The sequence below is a fragment of the Sturnus vulgaris genome, chromosome 2 (assembly GCF_052056855.1).
Source record: "Sturnus vulgaris isolate bStuVul1 chromosome 2, bStuVul1.hap1, whole genome shotgun sequence".
Taxonomy (NCBI): Eukaryota; Metazoa; Chordata; class Aves; order Passeriformes; family Sturnidae; genus Sturnus; species Sturnus vulgaris.
The window spans coordinates 113925271-113945551 of NC_142244.1; the positions used below are offsets into that span (position 1 = coordinate 113925271).

Below are 20281 nucleotides of genomic sequence, written 5' to 3' on the forward strand. Positions count from 1 at the left end.
TAGGCTGTTAATTTTAAATCCTGTGATTGTCTTTTGCTTAGTTCTGAGGTTTTATGATTATTTTCTAGCTTTTCTTTTCAAAAATATTTTTCATTGCTGTGTGACAAATCAGGGGAAACTGTGAGTCCAATTCTAATGAGCTGATAAAGAGAGGAAGAAGCTGATAACTCTTTTCTAGTTCTAGCAATCCTGTGTTCTATTTGGATGAATATATAAACAAAAAAAAATTACAGGGAGAACCTGTCACTTACTCCAAAACTGCTGTGATATCCACTGTAGCCTGTGAGTATGGAATAAATATATCCCAGGCATCAACCTGAGCGCTGAGACTGAAATCTCAGGGGTGTCCTTGCCTTTCTGAAATAGCAGATGTGAAAGACTTCAAGTTTTCTTCTCATTGGTGTGGGGTTTATTCAATGTTTGTAATTATTGCACAGTCAATAAACATTTACATAATTGTAGCTGTAATTTAATGGTTCAGAATACTCAACTTTGCTTTTGTGGCAGTTGAAAGTAGCTGGTAAAGAGACATATTTAAACATAATAATACATTTTATATACTAATCCCATGTATTAACAAGACAAGAAGGGACTTTAGCTGTGCATTTAGTTCTAGATTTTAAAGAAAGCATTGACAGATACAGTAGTACAAGATGTTAATTAAATTTGGCTTGTCTAAGTAGGAAGATTATGAAATGCATAATTAAGACTCACTCCAGATTTTAGAAAAAAAACACCAGAAAGTATTGTTTATCCAGTAATCATTTATGTCAGGTTTGCTTCAATAAGCACTTCTGCAATTATTATTGCAAAAAATATTTACTAAAATGTGCTGATACTGGAGGTGAAGATGGTTATAAAGGGCCTGGAAGTGCTTCTCTATTGTGCCTAGGTGAGTGTGTTTAAATATGATGTTACATATTAATATAATACATATTAATATGCCACTGCATTGGCTTGTGGGGTGCTCCAGCACTCCAGAAACCTCAGCACCTCCCTGGATCACCACCACCAGTCCCTTTTGTCTGCACAAAGCAAACAAGTGAAATAAAAATACAAACACAGCAGTGCCATTTTACGTCACTTTATTTCTAACTGCAAATGTCAAACAGATTAAGGGTGAAAGACATTCTCAAGAAATGTTAACATTGCCATTATAAGATGATGGTTTATTGATCATTTCCATTCTGGCTGATTATAGGTAGTGCTGTGCTCTTTTATCAGGGCTTGTTCTGGAAGCCCAGAGCTGCAGGGGCTGGATGAAAAGCAGTGTATGGGCTTTACCAGCTGCAGTTTCACATCCAGAGCACCTCTCCCTGCTTGGCAGTGGCCACTGGTGCAGTAGATTCAATAAATCTGCTCTTCCTTCTTTCTCCTCCTTAATAACTGCAGTGATCAAAATCAGAGCACATAAATGACACCTCTTAAAACTCAGTTTAGCCTGCAATGGGTCACTGCCTTTTCTGCTTTCTGAAGGTGACCACAGAGTGTCCAAAAGTCAGTGGTGGCATAGGAGCTGAGGCCATGAGACCTTGTTTGAGAATTGGATGTGTGGTGTGAAGTCCATTTGGAATTATCGTTTCCCTTTTGTTTGGACATGGTGGCAGTGCAGTTTATCTCAGGCATGAGACAGAGCAGGTGGCAAGCTGGCTCCAGAACAGAGAACATTCCAGCCCCTCCCTGAGACCTTCTTACTCTTTTCCATGTGTTTGGAATATGTGATTTAACAGTAGAAACAAAGGTTTACATAACATTGCTTATACATAATTAGAGATTTATCTCTGTTACCGAAATATAAATTATTTGCACAGGCTTCTGCATCAGTACATGCTTGACACAAATGACAAAAAATGCTGAAGCATGCAAAGGAATCAAAGGCCCTTACATCTCCTTTCTTTCAATTTTAGGCTAATGCTAATGTCACTTTACAATGTGAGTATCAACATGAAAGGCTTGAAGTACATCAGTGAAAGTCCAGGTTTTATTCCCCTGCTTTGGTGGCTGTTGAATGGTAAGTTGGTCTAAGAACCTTGTCAACTGTGACTTCCAGGATTTTGTAGATTTGCAATGGATGTTGCAAATAATAAACCAGAAATTTATACCTGTAGCCTGATTAGCTTTTGGCAGAATAAAAGTAAACATAAAGGGCAGATAGCTAGAGGGAGAAGATGTGCATTTCCCACAAAATTTTTGGCACTGTATGTAATATTCCATTAATGTAAAATTTATGGGTGGTAGATTTAAGAATAGGGAATGGAGAAATTTCATCAAGTGGTTTAAACAAAAGCCAATTGTGTCTTCACATACCAACTTTAAAATAAATCTTAAGAGGAAACTACGTATCAGTTCACTACCATTAACAAAGGAAAATGTTCTCACCTGGGGGGAAGAAGCCAAGTCTGTAACTTCACTGATCCATTACAAAAGTGTTCCTTTCTTAAGAGAGGCCTTGTGCTCTCATAGGATTTGGAGCTCCAGGGCTGGAGAACTATTCCCAGCTATGCCTTTGGCCAGTGCAGGACTCCAAGGACGTCAAGGACTTGTGTTGTCACTGTCAAGTACATGGGTGACATCAAGGCTCTGCTCTTTGGGAGGTTTCAAATCCCTGTGCAGGAGCCAGCAGGGATTGACACTGGGCTGGGCTGGCAGCTGTGTGCCCAGCTCGTGAGGGACAGCAAGGGGACAGAGCTGTGACACTGCCCTGCCTGCACTTTCTCAAGATTTATGAGGAGATTTTGGTGTGCAGATAGGACTGGGGAGGTTAATTATCCCTCTGTGCTGCTAAAGCCCTGCTAAGGTATGACTGCTAAATACTTGGAGCAGCAGAAATGAGAGAGATTGCATCTGTTTTTTTCCAGACATTATTTTGATGCTGAATTTTTGAAAAAGCTTTGGTTAGGGTTGGTAAACAGAAAGCTATTTGTATAGCTCATGATTCCCTTAACTGTTTTACAGAAAATGTAGCTGCTCAAGCTTTTCATCAAATAATTTCCTGCTGTGGAATGCCACAGGCTCTCTCTTCCAAGGTCTCAGGAAATGAAGTAATCCTTGTAAGGGAAAACACCCTTTCTATAGGGTTTTTTAATATATTTTGATAAAAATGGGATCCTCAGAGAATATCAAATACATGGTTTTTTGTTCACTGTGCTTTGAAATTTTACATGTCTTAGTCCAGGTTTTCCTTTGAATTTATGTTGGCTAATATACACATAAGCTCTTCTAGCAAAAATACCAACCCAAAACACCCTTAAAGAATCCTGGAGATCTCCATAGTTTTCCAACATTTAATCTGTCTCTACTTGGAAAATTCAGCACCTTCCTCCCACTCTTGCTCCTCTCCTGTTTCCCTGACCAGCATTTTCAGATTCTGCTAGCCATGATTCAGCTCTTGCACACCTGGAGCTGCTACAGTATAAGGTCCTGTTTTTTCCATGCGGGAGAGTAGAGCACTATCCTGTGCTGGCAGAGTATCCTGGATGTGCTGCCTGCCTGCAGGAAGCTTCTTCAAAGCCTGTTTTGATTAAGGCTTATGACATGACTCAGCTTTCCAGTTTTGTATGCTTTTATCACCATTCCCACTAAGAGAGGCCCCAGAAATCATACTCTGATTTTTTTTTTTTTATTTTCAGAGAATCATCCTGTTTGCTTTTCCATTGTCATTCTGCAAGTGTCCATGACCTCAGCCTGTACATCAGGCCCATCTCTCTCCCACTGCCTTGTATGCAGCTGATAACTCCCTCAAATTCCTTCTCTGAGTTCTTAGTCTCTCCCTATCCTTGTCCCCTGAAGAAGAATGTCCTTCCCATTAAACGAAGAGAGAAAATAATTGACTCGATTGTCTTTATTTCCCTTTGAAGTATCTGAAGCAAAGAGGGATTTGTCTCAAGTTGTCTCACAGCATTTTTGAAGAGACAGAAATGTGCCTCGATGTTGAATACACTGATTGGAAGAGAAAGAAGGGGGAAGATCTAATAAAGGTTCCTAATGAAGTAAGAATGTTAACAGCAAACTGTCCTGCTGTCTTTGGGAAACTTGGATGAGCTGGTGTGACTTTGTGTTCACTAACAAGAGTTCTTAATAGCTCTTTCTGCTGGAGGCTGTACTAATCATAGGAGAAAACCAAGTGTTTGACACAATTTTTGAAGATAATGCAGGTCTCTGTAGTTTTAACATTTCTTGAGGTGGGCTGTCTTTTTCTTCCTTATTTTTCTGCCTTTTTAAAACATTCTAAAAGATGGACACCCTGTAATAACCAACACTGATCACTGAATCCTCTGTGTAGGTATCAGCTGTGCCTGCCTACACCTTCCCAGCCTGGTGCCAGCATAAAGCACATGAATGATGACTCAGATTTCTGTCTATGGAGCAGCTTGTGGGATCAATAGAGTTCTCCTCTTGTGGAGCACCATTTGTTTGCAGAGCAGCTGTTCCCATCTTGGACAAAATAGGCAGCTTTAGCTTCCTCCATCAGCTGCTGTCCCTGTGTTGGTGTCCTGGCTGAGGGTTTCACATAACTTTCAGATTAAAGAAGCCCTGTCCTCAGCCACAGAAAAAGAAGCCTATATTGGGTAGAAATCCACCTGAGATTTGTCAATATTTTTTTTTCTGGTGTTTTCCATCTAAAGATGCAATAAGACATCCATTCTGTAACTCCCAAAGAAGTGGATTGGAACATTTCTCTGCCAAGGTCTCTTGAAGAATAAGAAGTAACAATCAGCTCAGGTATTAATAATAAAGACTAAATTTAATGTTTTTAATTTTTGATCATGCAGAACATCTGCCAGCAAATGAGTGCTGGAGAAAAGGAGTCTAGGCTCTTCTCTACTTTCTCTATTTGGTTGAGGATTTTTAATTGATTGGGCTTTTTAACATTGTGTGTCTTTATTTTGTTTTTTTTTCCCCACTGTCCTTTTCTTTGAATGCAGTTAAAAAAAAATTTTTCTCTTTGCATACTCGAGAAAGCATGGAATTCAGAGACACTTTGTCAGTGACATTTCTTGTCCACAGCTGGCAGATTGCTCCAGGTACTTCATTAAACAAAACATAAAAAGAGAAATAAGACTGATTTTAGATCTTGCCCTTCAGTTTCCTCCACCACAGTTCCTTGTGGAAATCCAACCTTGTTTATCCAAATTCTTTGTAAATTATGGTCTCTATTAGAAATGCTTGGATGAAGCACATTCTCACTTTACTGCCTGTACGCTCAATATTTGCTTTTCATGACTAACTCTGAAGGATTCTAATGCCTTGCTCCTCTGTCTGAATTCATTATGGCTGTGAGAGCTTTTGAAATTTCAGGTTATTTGCATGGCTGCATGTTGTTTAAAAAACATCTGGACAAACAGAACCATCATATTTATAAACGTATGTCTGTATTAAAATAAATTTTGGTTCATAAATGAAAACCAGTCTTTCAAGTGCTAAAGAATTTCATCCTCTTGTCATAGAACCATAGAATATGCTGAATTGGAAGGGACCCATCAGGATCACTGAGTCCAACTCCTGACCCCACAAAACATCTCAAGAATCCCACCCTGTGCCTCAGAATGTTGTCCAAATGCTCCTTGAACTCTGGTAGGATTGGGACTGTGGAGCTTCCCTGTGGAGCTTATTCTAGTGCCCAGCCACCCTCTGGCTGAAAAACCTTCTGATATCCAGCCTAAACCTCCCCTGACTCATCTTCATGCTGTTCTTCAGAAGATGACATTAATCTGAAGGAGAGGATTGCCCTTTAAGGCCACATCCATTTGGGTGAATGCAGGGATGTCAGCTCTGACGCAGAGTTCCCTGAGCCTCAGTTATCTGGGAGGCTGGAAGGGAGGCCAGGGCAGTCTCATGGAATGTTTGCCCTTTTCCATACTCATACTTTTCCATACTCGGCTGCTTGCCCGGATGGAGCTCCGGGCTGTCCTTGCCATCTGAGCAGGAGCTTCTTGACAAGGTCCTTGCCCTGCCTAACAACTCATGCAAATTGATGTTCTGTGAGGAGCAGTGTTACCCACCAGCTACAGAGCTCTGTGCAAACTCCTGTTCACTCTCATCCCCGGAGTAGAGGCCAGGCGAATTGTGACTGAATTGCTGCTTCAGTTTGGATCCTGAGAGTCTCTCTCCAGGATTTTCCTGTCAAACGTGTCTGTAGGAGAGTGGGGAATTCTCCTTAGCTGAACTCCATGTGGGGACAGCCCCCCAGCCAGGGAGGAGACTGGCAGAAACCCAGCTGTAATACAGGAGCTGGGACAAAAATTTTGCAGAGAGAAAATGCATTTGTGTCTGTAATAATTGCAGCAGCAAAGCTTGGTCTTTTTTTCTACTTTGGTGTTCTCCCTGCTCCTTCCCCTCAGAGCATCTTTACCACAGCATTTCTTGTCTCCTCAGACCTATCAACAGCATAGAAATGTCTGGAAAACTCTGCTGCTGCAGATGCTGCCTCAGTTCTGCCAGCATTGGCAATGCAAAGGAATCTTACACGGGGGAAGCCGTGGCTGTGGCTGTCTCTGTTGGACACAGATAATCTGACAGGCTCATTACAAGGAAAGGCTGAGGCAGAGCTCTCCTTCCTGCTGGAATCAGGAATTGAATTGAAACATATCTACAGCAGTGGTGGGAAGCTTTTGGAATTGTGAAGTCATAGAATGGCTGGTTTAAATTGGAAGGGATCTTAATGAGTATCTTGTTCCAACCCCCCTGCTGTGGGCAGGGACATCCTTCCACTAGACCGAGTTGCTCAGAAGTCCATCCGGCCTGAAATTTGAACACTTCCAGGGATGAGGTATCCACAGATTCTCTGGCCAATTTGTGTCAGTGCCTTATCACACTCATAGTGAGGAATTTTCTTCCTAATGTTTAATCCAACTCTCTTTCAGTTTAAAGCCATTGCCCCTTGCCCTGTCACTACATTCTTTTGTACAAAGTCCTTCTCCAGCTCTCTTGTAGCTCCTTTAGGCACTGGAAGAGGATCTGAGATCTCTCTGAAGTCTTCTCTTCTCCAGGCTGAACAGCCCCAACTCTTTCAGACTGTCTCCATAGCAGAGGTGCCCCAGCCCTCTGATAATCCTATGTCCCTCCTCTAGACTTGCTCCAACAGATCCGTGTCTTCCTTATGCTGTGAGCTCTGCAGGTGGGGTCTCACCTGAGGAAGGCAGAGGGGAAGAATCCCCCCCTCCCCTGCTGCCCATGGTGCTTTAGATGCAGCCCAGGACACTTTTGGCTTTCTGGGCTGTCCGTGCACATGGCCAGCTCATACCAGCCTCCCATCCACCAGCACCCTTGAACCCTTCTCCTCAGGACTGCTCTCAACCCCCCAGCTTGTGTCTGTGCTTGGAATTTCCCCAACCCGTGTGCAGGACCTTGCACTTGGCCTTGTGAACTTCTGTGCTCATGTACACAGGCACAGCTGTAAACAGTGTGCTGGCAATAAATCTTGCATTCAGGTGGCCAGGGGATGATGGGGCCACGTGTAAATTGAGTTCACACAACTCCGAGCCAATTGTGGATAAGCTGTTCAGCACTGATGTAATGCAATTACTTAAACACTGCTGTAGGGGACAGTTCATCTGAGAGCTTGGTGCTAATGACAGATGTGACTAAAATCCGTCCACGTTATCAGCTGCCTTTTGTCACAGACTGAAAGCCAGTGACATCAAACTGAGCTGGCAGCTTGCAGGACGTCAGCAAACTCCAGCAGTTTCAACACCTTGGTAAAATTACATCAGCACCTTATGATGTTGGTAGCTTTGTGCTATGCCTGTGATCCTGGCTGAGGCAAGCAGCTTAATTTCTCCCCCTCTGCTCCAGAAATAATGGTGATAGTTTTGAAATTGTAGTTGGAGATGTGTGTGCTGGTGGTTGGGAGGATGTGATGCACTGATTTGATTACAGCTAAAGGATTTTTTTGATCTGGTACAAACAAAATGTTACTCAGCTAGTGTAGAAATGACTAAATCTGGAAGCTGTTGACATAAATATAATGCTGAATAATGAAGATTCCTTACATTTCTCTGAGTGCTTTGTAGACAGGGCTTTTAGAAAATGTCCCTAATGATATTGGAGACAAGAGAAACATTTCTCTGGTATTTTTTTTTAATCCTCTTAGGAAACATGATTATCCTCAATAAGTAGTATTCTCAAAACCACATGTAATCCTCAGGGAGTGTATTTTAAGGCATATGTATTTATTTAACTCAGAACATCTCAGAATACATTCAATACAATGGCAATCTGAGGTTAAATGTGTATTAAGTCATCTTCTGGTGCAGGATCATTTCCTTCCTTTGCTGGATGCCCCCATGCCTAATCTGTTCTTCATTTGAATGACTCAAGCTGTTGAGCTTCCCTGGCTGCTGCTGGAGATTCTTCCTAGAACCTCCCTGCTCTTACTGGAAAACATTCCTGTTCATCAAGCTGGAAATCATTTCCTCATCTCCTACAGATCTTCATTTTCTTGGGTCCCCTGCTAAGGCTTCCCCTGATCGATTCTTTAATTTCTACAGCCTTTAAACACTTGCAGATAATACTAATATTGATTCCTGTAACAGTATTAATAACAAAGCTCTTTTCATCTTACATATATGAAGCTTCCCAGCAGTACTGCAAGCCATTAAAAGTATTAGTGGCTTTATTTCATGGAGGAATAATGTCACACAGAGGAAGATTGTAAATGAACTACATAGATTTCATTCCCCAACGCTTCTTTCTTCTTACCTATTTGGGCTGTAGTTTGTGGCTGCTATTACTAATGAATAAGTGTAGAATAATACTAAGAACAGAAAAAGGGGGAGGTGTTCTGTGCAGAGTTTGAACAATACATCAGGCAAAAAAATAGGCATTAAAAAATAAACAGTGCATGGAGGCAAAAAAGGAAGGGAAGGGAGGACAAATTCAAGGCTTTTATTCATATTTTGATTAGGTCAGAATAAGTCTGAAAATCAAAACTTGTACCCAGCTTTTTTTAAAAGGATTCACTGAAGTGTTGATGGCCAGGAAATGGGGCATGAAGTCTTGCTGTGAGGCTGAGCTGCAGGATTTCCCCAAGAGTTACGACTGCTAATCACTCAGAAAGTTGCACTGCTGGTACTGCTGAGGATGATGATGGAAGGAGACTCCTCAGAGCCCTGAGCCTGGGTGTCAGCAATAAGAGTGGCTGTGGCATGGGTGTGCAGCACTAATCATGGGGATTTTATTGATCCGACATGTTTAAAATTGTCCAGCATGCCCAACAGCTAAGATTCTTGTTGCACAGAAAAGGAGAAAAAGCACATTACTTTTTGGGTTTGGACAATACCTGTGTCCTCAGATTATACCCCACTCTGCTGGTTTTCCAGGAGAAAGTAGAACTCCTTTCTTAAGAGGTTAACACATGATTATTTCCATTTAGGATGGAAGATGGGGGAAGAGAGAGAGCGTGCCTGGCTTTTGGGTGTAGATCAGATATCACAGTCTTTAATATTGTTCTTCAGACTTGTGCTGTTGGGAATTATTTAAAAATCCCCATCTCAGCAGTGAGTTTCATTCTGAAATCCAGAGTCTTCTTCAGTGTCCATCACATCCTGCTCTCTGCCCCCCTGGGTGCTTTCAACCCTTATGCTTTAATGAATAATTCTCCTCAGTCCTTTTTCAGGTCACCAGTGTTACATGTGAAATAAGCCAGGAAAGGAAAGAACTTGCCTCAGCCCCACCAAATACCTCCTCCAATCTCAGTGCACTCTGGTTCATCACTGCACTGGTTTTATGCTCCTTCAGTGAGATTTTGGTCTCTCTGGTGATTTTGTGCTCAAAGTGATCTGAATTAATTTTCTCAACCTTTCTGTACAACCCTTTATCAAAAGCTTGCTGAAGACTAGGTATGCTAATGAAAAACACATTAAAAATGCATGGGCACGTGGGACAAATAACTGCTTCAGCTATAAAAATATATTAGATGTTTTCATTTGGAATATGCAGAATAGGGAAGTCTTTCTACCACATGCTTTTTATAAAGCTGTAAACCACTAAATGCAAATGGGCTGTTGCAAATGATTAAAATGTAATGCTCCTAATGTTTCAGTAATTAAAAATGCATCCTGTGTTCTTAGCAGTAGAGTTATTACATGTCTTCCTGGCTTAAGTCAGTCAAAGGTCTTTGCTGCATTTCCCTGGCACATTCCTGAGCAGCAGTGCTTCAATACCCATTTCAGTTTTGTGCAGACTGAATTGAACACTTGGAAGGTTGATATGTGGTTGCTAGAAAGTTTTATAAAGATTAATATTTTATTGTGCTTTGAGGAAATCCAAAGCCCAATATAAAAAGAAGTTAAAGAATAGTCTGATGATTTACTGCAGATTTGATTTGTTAGTCTGTTTGTTTTTTAAGTCTGAATAATCATGGGATACAGTTTGTTCTGCTCTTAAATTGGATTGCATCCAACAGTATATCCTGGGTACTGACTGGATAAATTGAGGTTGATAAATTCCCTGCTTTACAGCAGTTTCAACATCTGAAACACAAGAGAAAGGTTCCTGATTCTCCCTCCCTCGCAAACACTGCTGGGCAGAAGCTGCTGAGGGAGGACAAAAATGTGATTTTCAGGTACCTCCTAGATCCAGCCAGCCAGCAGCAAACGGCACCGGCAATTCCAACACTCCCATTATTCCCTGCCTGCCTGGCGGATCCTTTCAAACTCTCTCCTAACAAAAGCACCGGATGCTTTTCTTCCCTGCTTTCAGACCCGGACACAGAGGTTTGCCTGCACTCCCTGCGGCTGCTGCAGTCGGTGCTGCTGGAGCCCGAGGTGCTGGCCAGGTCGGGCGCCGAGGTGCGCGACTCGCTGCCCTTGCAGCGCATCATCGACCTGTCCCAGAGCCGCCACGCAGAGCTGCAGGCCCTGGCCAAAGAACTCCTCGAGGACCTTAAAATATTGGACTACGAAGCATAGAAGAGCTCTACGACACCAGCCAATTACGTCTTTCCTGTGTTTTTATGATGCAAGAGTTGTTGGTAGGCTCGACTTGACAAAAAAGACCTCTGCCTAAGTTTCTCTGATAAAATCTTTTTCAGGAGTTCAAATTAACAGCAAAACGTCATACTTGGGAAAATATGTTGGGTTTTAGATGCCCAAATAAAACCTTGGGTGATCTGGTAGAGATGGGGCAGGCTTATATTCTTTGAGCAGAATTTTATTGATAATGGGTTTCCAAAATGGTCTGTGGTTGTGTTGTGTATTTCCTGCCTAGATGGGGTAAAATATTCTCATTCCTTGATAATAGTCCATTGCAGTGGTAAATAATCCTTTTGGTCCATCCTTAAGAATTACTGTACTGTGAGGAAAATTCTGTTGCCTTTCATAAATCTTCTGTGTCAGAATGCACCCCAAGTTCCAGTTTTATTGCTGTTATTTCTCACCTCTTTCTATTGTAATAAAAGAAAACTGAAGTTCTGTAGCATATAACGGATTCTGCTTTCAAAATTTGTATTCAGATTCACTCTTTACTGCAAGTCAAGCTGGTCTGTGGCTGTCAGGCATGCTAGAAACTGGGCTATTGTTTTTAGAAAAGCCCTGAGAAGGGAAATAAATTGCTGCTGTCTGTGGTACCCGGTTGTGTGCTGAAGAGGCTGAAATGAGCTGCTGCTCTGTCGTGTGCAGCCTCACATCCCCTCACAACCCTGGGGTTTGTTGGAGCTTCTGAGTGCAGCTTGCTTACCTCAGGGGTAAATACAAACACTTGGTGCTGGATATCGGTAGAATTTCTAATGTTTTTAGAAAATGATAGCATTATTTCTATGATGTCAGAAACAGAGCCAGTTAAGTGAGGCTATTCAGGGGAGCAGCAAATGAGAAATGCAGTGCTGTGGCAGCACCTTTTTCCATACTAAAGTTATTGCACCTCATCTGGGAGCCCAGTGTGTTAACAAAATACAATATGGACTTCAAATTACAGAAAACGTGAAGTAAACTTCATAGGATTTAAATATTGTGATTGGCAGACAGCTTTAGAGGGAGACCACTGTAAAGTGTGTAAGCTAAGGTATAGGGCATCTCCCTTTAGGCTGTTTGCAGAATGATGGATGTTCAGAGTTAGAAATGTAATAAATCAGCTTGAAATTACTTGGCTCAGATGCTGCAGATGGTAACAGTCTGGTTTGGGGCTGTAAAGGAAGATTAAGATAGAGATCTCACATACACGGGTGGGTTGCACAGGGTTCTGCCATGTCTGATTCAGCACTACACTGAATTTACCAAGTGCAGATTTGTGGAAGGCTTTAAATCTTCTGTTAAGTGTGCTTTCTTTGGATTTGTTTTCTTATCTTGCTATCCTAGTTAATCCTCCTAGAGTTTAATCCTAAAGGGATCAAAATGATAATTGGTAGTTTCCTGGAATATCAACTCATGAAAGTGTTCGATTTTAAGAAACACTGAAGGGCATCATCCACTTTGCATTGAATTATCTGCTCACAAAAGTCTTTCATCAAACTTTGGAAGCCAGTAAGTAACAGGAAAAGAAAAAAGTAGTTCTGTGAGCAGGAAAGCTAATGGAGCCTCATGACTTTTCTTGAAAATTTCCCTGCCCTTCCCAACCTGAAACCAAGACCTTCCAAGGATCAGAGTGGTGTGCACAAGCTGGGAGTGATCCAGGTGCTCACAGCCAGGTCAGTAAACTGTGGTGAGGGGCCAAATTCAACCTTATGAGAGGCACTGGCAGTGCATCTGCACCTCATTTCCATGTGAAATCAGGAAACAAAGAATTAGGACTGTTCATCTTAATTGTGTGTCCACTGGCATGGTCAGCCATGCTCCAAGTGGTGATTTGAGATACAGTTTTCCCCAGCAAGCTGCTCAGATCTGATGATAAGTTCTTTAAGTGTCTCCCAGTTGATTATATTTCCAGGTGTAACTTGCCATGACTGTTTATTCAGAGCCAAGTCATCGATGACCCACCAACCTTGAGAAAGTCTTTTTTCTGTACAAAGTGTTTCATTATGCAAGACTGAAAAAATAAGAAAAAGTCAGCTCATCTGTGAAATACAGTGTATATTTAAAAATGCTATAGAGGAAAAGTATCAGAAATATCAGAGAAGAACTTGTGTCAAACAGTTCTCTAGGAAAGTCTGTGATTTCCCTAAGCTTACTATTTCTAGGTGTTCACAATTAATTGAGTTTATGGAAAAGAAAAAGACAGCATTTGAGTGAAACTTATCACAGGGAAGCAAATCCATAATACATTTTTGGTTGGAAAAAAAAAGTGTCACTGGAGTCAAATGATGCTGAAATAAGGTGAGTGGATCAAAGCCAGGGATAAGCCTGACCCTTTAACATTCCAGAGTATTTGAAACGTTCAAGGTGTCTCATATGTTTTAGTGGAATGAAATGGACATTAGTAATTGCAGATTGCATGATGAGCTGTTAGATCACCCTGCTGTTTTTCAGGCTCCTTCCTTCCCCAGTCCCCCATTTGATGGAGCCAGGGACCAGCTCCTCCTGCTCCTCACAGTCTAGGGCTGTGTACAATTAATTGAACCTTTCCACTGTGGAGTGAAGCCTGCAGCTTTCACCACAGGAGTCTGTTACACCCCGTGCATAATCTTGGACATGTCATGGTGGGATTCCTCAGACCTTGGCATCTGTCATAAACCATTGATCTGTTCTGCCCCTGCAGCATCAATGCCTTCTTTGCTGCCTCTTTCCATCCTGAAATAGGAGGGAATCTCATGCCATTGGCTGCAGAGGAAGCTGCAGTGACTTGTTGAGAGGAGATGCCAACTATTTAGATGGCTAAAATTGGGTGGGGTGAATCCTACCCTTTGCTGCCTATTTTGCAATAACAGATTTTGCAAGTTTTCATATTGCCCTACTGTTTGCAGACAGCGTTTTATAATCTTATGTGTTGATAAGCTTGAGAGATCCCTGTTGGAAGAGTGTCTGAAGGCCTCATTTGTCTTCATGTGGTTAGTGCTAGAAATTAGGCTATTAAGTGCCTGTGGATCTCCTTTGAGTCTCCCTTTTTCCTGAAAGACATCATTTTTTGACAGGTTATGAATAAAAGAAAGTCTCTCAATGACAGAGACTCTGAAAATTAAGTGTGCCAAAGCTTTATATATGAAGTTGAACAATGCATAGCACACAGGACACAGTATGACACAAGGAGCTGCTGCAATTAAAGACTGCATTGTAAATCTCAGTTTTTATTTTGCTTTAGATTTGCTTTATTTGGAAACTCAGGACCGTTATGAAGCTATTGGTTTAAAATCAGGAGTTCAGCCTAGAGTGTAAAAAACACTGGCTTTGGAGTGTTGCTTTTTTTGGATCCTTTTGAAAAGTTTGGATTCTTCTGTGTAGTATTTGATTAACTGAAGTACTTAATTGATTAACTGCATTACTTGATTAACTGGATTGGTAGCTCACAGGAGTAAAGGGGGTTCACACAGTCAAAGCATGAATTTCAGTAGCTATGTTCAAAGTCCAGAGTTTCTCCAGCTTTGCCATTTGCTCTGTTGCACAATCTGAGAGTTTCAGTGGAGGAGAAAATGTGGCTTTTGGTGCTGCTTTGAGATTATCAGTTACTCCAGACTTAAACCCATATAACTGAAAGTAAAATTCGACTCTTAGCTGTCTCAAAAGACGAAAAATCTGTTTTAATAACTTGTAGAAGAAAGTTCACAGTATCAGCTGCACAATTAGAACTGAACTTGGCTCCTTTCAGTCTGCATACACTGTACAGAGCCCTGGAATGATGCCTGTTTGCTGATGCTCCAGGGAGATACTGGGTCTTCATAGGTGATGGTGATAAATTAGATGCAAAGGAAAAATAAATGAGGATCCCCTAAACTTACTTCCTGCAGCTGAAGAAGTTTAGCTGTGTAATGTACTGCCCCACCAGTTCTTTGTGTGGTACCTCAGGCTGCTGTTCAGGCTGGAGCACGATCTGGCTGGACAGAAACTGGCAAACCTCAGTAGAAGAAAACAAGGTGAACCCTGTGCTGAGGGACAAGGCATGGCAGCAAGAGGGGCCTGGCATCTCTGAAGGGCACTGTGAGAGCTTGAGTGGGAATAACAACAGCTGTCCTGAGGGGAGGTGGTGTTTGGTTCCATGAGGACACTGGCCCATTCCCAGCACTCGTGAGAAGGGCAGTGAACTGGAGTTCAAGACACATCATCCTGTTATGGTTGCTTAAGAGAGGGAAATAAGTCCCATTTAAGGAAGAATTGGAGGAAGAATGGGAGATGTGACAATATGGTCTTGTGGCCACAAGTGAACTTTCAGATGATTCAATTTCAGCTGGTTGCACCACTCATTTAGCTGCTCCTTTGAGTTATCATTTGCACTTGCTATACGTGCTGATTAGCACAAATTGGCTTTCAGAATTGATAAGATTTTACAAGTCTTGCAAATATTGTATGATTCATCTCCTTTACTGCCTCCAGTCGTGTGAGGATGCTGGAGGTGAGGAGAAAGGAGTTTTCCTGGGGAAAAAGGAGTGTCTTCTTTGCTCTGTTGCCCCAGTGCTTGTACTACAAGTTATGAGCTATGCAAAGCATGGCTGCCTCTTCATTTCTCTTCATAGCATTTCATTTGCAGCTGCGTCTGCAGTGTCTGTGTTGTTTGGAATTCTCCTGGTTTCTATGCAGGAACTTTTGCAACTGCTGGTTGCTGCTTTAATATGTAGGTTCCAAGTCACAGCTGGTAAAAAGTCATTAGAGAGCTCTCGAGGTCACAGAGATTTAAACTTCTCTGATGATTTACGATGACCTTTACAACCTATAACTTGCTCGGTCGGAAACCTTGAAAAGACTTTGACCAAATTGTAGTTGCACATGTCTTTTATGGGAACTATAATTTTTACTGTGGGCGTGACTGCAGTGAAAGCACTTCAAATGCCAGGTCCTTCCAAATGCACGTGTTTGTGCTGTTGGGCTGCAGGTGGGAGAGGCAACAACCACCCAGGGCAAGGCTGGCATGGGCTGGGGATGGGAAGGGGTTGTGTGACCTGGGGTGGATGGAGAAGGTCAGCCCTGACTGAGCTGCCTAAGCAGCTTTCATGCCACCTGAGCCTTGAAGTTGTATGAAAAGTTTGAACTTTGAGTCTTGCTTTGAGGCAGGGGATTGGGTTGGGTGTTAGGAGAGCAGGTGAGCTGCTTGAAGCTCTCTGCAGAGAAAAATCCCTCCTTGCTTCTTCTGTAGCTGTGTTGGCACCAGGGTCAAATAAAGTGCAGCAGTCACCCTGTACTAGCACAAAACAGAAAATGGAGAATGTAGGAAAAAAAGCCCAGTTCTTGGATCTGCACACCTTCCTCCTGAGCAGGATCTGTGGTGTCCAGAATCAGTTTCATAGAATCCCACCAAATGGTTTGGGTTGGAAGGGACCTTAAAGATCATCTCATTCCAACCTCCTGCCATGGGCAAAGACACCTTCCACTAGACCAGGTTGCCCAAGGTGTTATTCAACCTGGCCTTGAACACTACCAGGGGTGGGGCTTTTCCAGCCTGACAGTAAAGAATTTCTTCCCAATATCTAACCTAAATTTCCTCTCTTTCAGTTTGTACCCATTCCCTCTTGTCCTATCACTACAGTTTCTGACAGAGTCCCTCTCCAGCTTCTCTCTTGTCAGACTAGGTCCTGCTGCCCGAGAGGGAGTCATTGCTAAGGGAGAGAGAAGTCTCTGAGGCTGCTGGAGACAGGGCTGAGAGCCTGGGGCAGACATGCCCCGGGTTTCAGCACTGCTCCAGGCTCTTCTCCCAGCAATGGGGCAGCCTGTTTGTGCTCAGGCTGGGGGGCACACAGTCCTGAGTGAGTGTCCTGAGCTGCCTGACTTCAGAGAGGTGACCGAACACACCAGAGCCTTGCTTGTGCCAGGAAATGGTGCTGGCATTTTGTGGGATGCCTTTTCCAAGGAACAAACCTGGGCAGAGGACAGGGTGGCCAACCTGAAGGGCAGCCAGCCACTGCAAACCCAAGTGCAGGCTCTCCTGTTGGCCTCCCCATGGTTCCCCTGGCAGCCCTTGCTGATCCTGGAGGTGTGTGGGCAGAGCTGCTCACAGGGAAAATGGGACTTTTGCAGGATCTGTAACACATAATGGACCCACAACTGGGTGGGCAGGTGGTCACCTCTGCTTTGCACGTTCAGACTCTGCATAGGGCTGCAAGCTCCCGAGCAGGCACACACAGAAACACACAAACTCTCATCACTGTATTCTGCACTCCACACCTGGCTGGGTGCAGCTGTAATTTGGAAAACGCAGTGGCTGGAGCAAAGGGACACAGAGCTCTCCATGCACTCGGAAATTGCTCAGCAGCAAGAAGTTACCAATAGTGACTGCTCTTCCCAAACATCCTCTCTCCTCTTAATATTGCAGCAATTGTTTTTTCCTAGGGATTTTCATGACCATCATCACTGCCCTGGTGCAGCAGGAGCGTGATGTCTTTGAGACAAGAGCGGCTGAGAGCAGTGAGTCACCCACATTCCAGTAAGGAAGCCCCTTCAGGAAACCTCTCTAGCAATGATCCCGAGCAGCCCTGCTCAGAGCTAACAATGCTGACAGAATGTAACACTGCCCCGGAAACCTTCTGAGATTGCTTGTCAGGCACAGCCAGTGTCTGCAGTGCCCAGGCAGCTCAGCCAGCAGCAGACACATCCCGGGTAAGGAAGCCGAGGGAAAGGAGGTGCCCTCCTGGCTGTAAATGGCAAGGGACCAAACGGTGCTGGAGTCATTTCATGAGCACTGATGGCAATCTGGAGCACAAGTAGAAAAAAAGGGATGGCCTCTGGGGATCCTGAAGTCAGCTGAAAAGCTGAGCTGCTAAAAACAATAGTGCTGCTGTCAGTGGCTGAGGGAGAGGTGAGGTTTCAAGGGCAGATCACAAGCATGAGAGCACAGAGACACTGATGAGGGTGAGCCATGCACAGAACCTCTAACAGAAAGTGTTTGGTATCCCACAAGCTTTTGTCCCCGGAATGATACACATTTCTCAGGATTGAGAGAGGGAGAGAGTACATTTACTATTAATTTTTAATTATAATGGAGTATTCTGTAGTGATAGGAAGCTTCTACTGTACAGGCTGTCTGCGTCAGGAGTTGACCCACTGGCAACCTTCTCACTGACGAAGCTGTCACAAGAGGAGAACAGAGGGAAGGACAGGAAAGTGCTACTAAGGCACTGCTATAATGCACACAAAAAAAGGGAAATATTACTACACAAATGAAGTATTTCCTCTAAAGTGCCTCACTGCTATTAAATTCCAGTTTCTTAGACCTGCATTCCAGTTTCTGTGGGCAAAAGAAGATTGTACAGCTTGTGCTCCACTGGTGGCCAGGAGATGTTGTCTCATGGCTGCTGTTGGGGCAGGAGATGCAGCCCTGGGGCCTGAGATAAGCTGCTGGGCTTATCTTGGACTCAGGGGATGTGGATTCAGTTCCTGTGCAGTCACAGACCTCTTGTGTACGCAGGCAAAACCACGTGGAGTAAATTTGCTGAGGGGCTGAGCTGCTGTTTGAGCATTCCTGATTTCAGAGGGAGTATGCTGGAGCGTTCAGTCCTCCAAATCAGTTTTCTGCTTTGGTTCTCTTTTCATGTAACTCCCCTCCTTTCTGCCTTGGCCTGATCACTTTAACTTGGATTGCAAAAGTCTTTGGGGTAAATCAGTAAAGTGTCTGGCAGGCACAAGGAGGATGATACTGCAGTCAAAGTAATGAGTGGCTGAGGAAGGAGAAGAGGGAGCCTGAGGTGTTGAGAATACCCAGTCCTGCTCCCAGTCAGTTGTGTAGCTGTGACATGTCCTCTGCTGTCCTGATAGTCCTCCTGTGGCAATGACTGAGACCCCTGCAAGCTGCTAAAAGGACCCATCTTAAGTCCTACACGTCTCCTACAAGATGTTGCTCCTGCCAGGTTACCAAGAACCCTGTGGAAAAAGAGGCCCTGGGCTTTCAGCTCCTGTCTGCAGCCCAGCTTGCTCACAGCAGTCTCTGTTTGTGGGAACTCTTCAGCTCATGCTATGAAAAGCTTAATGTGGAAGAAGCCAAAAGGAGCAGCTTCTCTATTTCCCAGAGTGTTCCTGCTCTAACCACCATAAATTATGGGAGGGAGAATTTCTCCAGGCCTGTGCTCCTCTGCCTCTCCAGATGGGAGACTGCTAAGGTCCTAAATGAGGATCCAAAGATCTGAAATTAAATGCTAAAATTCTAGATGAGAACGAAACAATCCCTCCTGCAGATCTTGAGGGAAGACAAAAGGGCATTCTGGAACTAAGAGGAAGAGAAAAAAGAAGCTTGCTTCCAAGGGCTCAGCCCTTAAGCACAGTGACGTAGAAAGAAGGAGATTCTGTTTACGGAGGAAGTGAGAAAGGAAATGAGGGTGGGGAAGGGATAAGCAGCTAGCCAAGGAAAGCTCATCCCTCGGACAGGACAGAGAGGTAGGGCTGTTCCCTGGGGAGCTCTCCCAGGAGCAGAAACCTCTGTTGGTGGCTGCACTGCCTGTGGGCAGGCTCTGGGGAGACCTCTGTGTGCTGTGCTCTCATGCCTGCTGCAGCACAGGCAGAGCTGGCTCCCTTCCCTCCCCTGGGGAGATCCTGGCTGGATGCCTTTGGAATACTGAATCTGTTCATTCCTGAAGAACTCCCCTGGAAAATTAAAAGTATAGTCAAGGAGCAGGCAACCTAAGATTTGGAGTGCCATTTGGAGTCCCATGTGTTTTGTTTATGATGCTAGACAGAGCCTGGAAAAGCTGCTTGAGTCTACAGCACTGTTCTGCCTGTGGATCAGCACCTCCCAGGCCCCCAGGCAGGCACAACCTGTGTTAGTGCTGCTCCTACACCTCATCCCCCTGTCAGGTCTTAAAACATTCTTTCCTTCCTTCCTGTCACAGGGAATAACCACCCCCTCCTGCACCAAGGTTCCCTTGGACTGTGTGTCTGATCAGCTGGCAGCAGGGAAGCTGCAGTGCTGCCACCCCTGAGGGGCTGCAAACCCTGTCTTAACCAACCAGGCTGATATTTCAGCTTCTCTGCATCAGCAATGAGCATGGAGAAGCAGAAGAAGAAGGGAAAACAGCAGCAACAGCACCCAGAGTGCTGCCTGAAGTTACCTGGCCTGTCTTGAGCAATAGGGCTGGGGCAGCAGGAGCTGCCCAGCTGTGGCAGGGTGCCTTCTGTCTGCCCCATGGCCACAGCCAGGAGAGGGAGGCAGGCAGACAGGTGAGGGCTGTGAGCTTCTGTTTATCCAGACCCTCTCCCAATGGCTCAGTGTGGTTCCCTTCCTTCCTCTGCCCTGCGGGGGATGCTTTGTTTTTTTTACCTTGAAAATCTCCCTGTCCTTG

The 20281-nt window shown here is 43.9% G+C and overlaps 1 protein-coding gene across 7 annotated transcripts in view; it reads left to right on the forward strand.

The window, feature by feature from the left end:
• The window catches only part of HSF2BP (heat shock transcription factor 2 binding protein), a 30049-nt gene extending 18629 nt beyond the window's left edge, over positions 1-11420 (forward strand). For 2 of the 7 annotated variants that reach the window (XM_014876826.2, XM_088160432.1), the window contains exons 7-8: positions 1908-2011; positions 10702-11420. In XM_014876826.2, the coding sequence (XP_014732312.2) occupies positions 1908-2011; positions 10702-10910 (313 nt within the window). In that variant the 3' untranslated portion in view covers positions 10911-11420. The other 5 variants (XM_088160435.1, XM_088160436.1, XM_088160437.1 and 2 more) reach the window with 4 other exon arrangements.
• The last annotated feature ends 8861 nt before the right edge of the window (positions 11421-20281 follow it).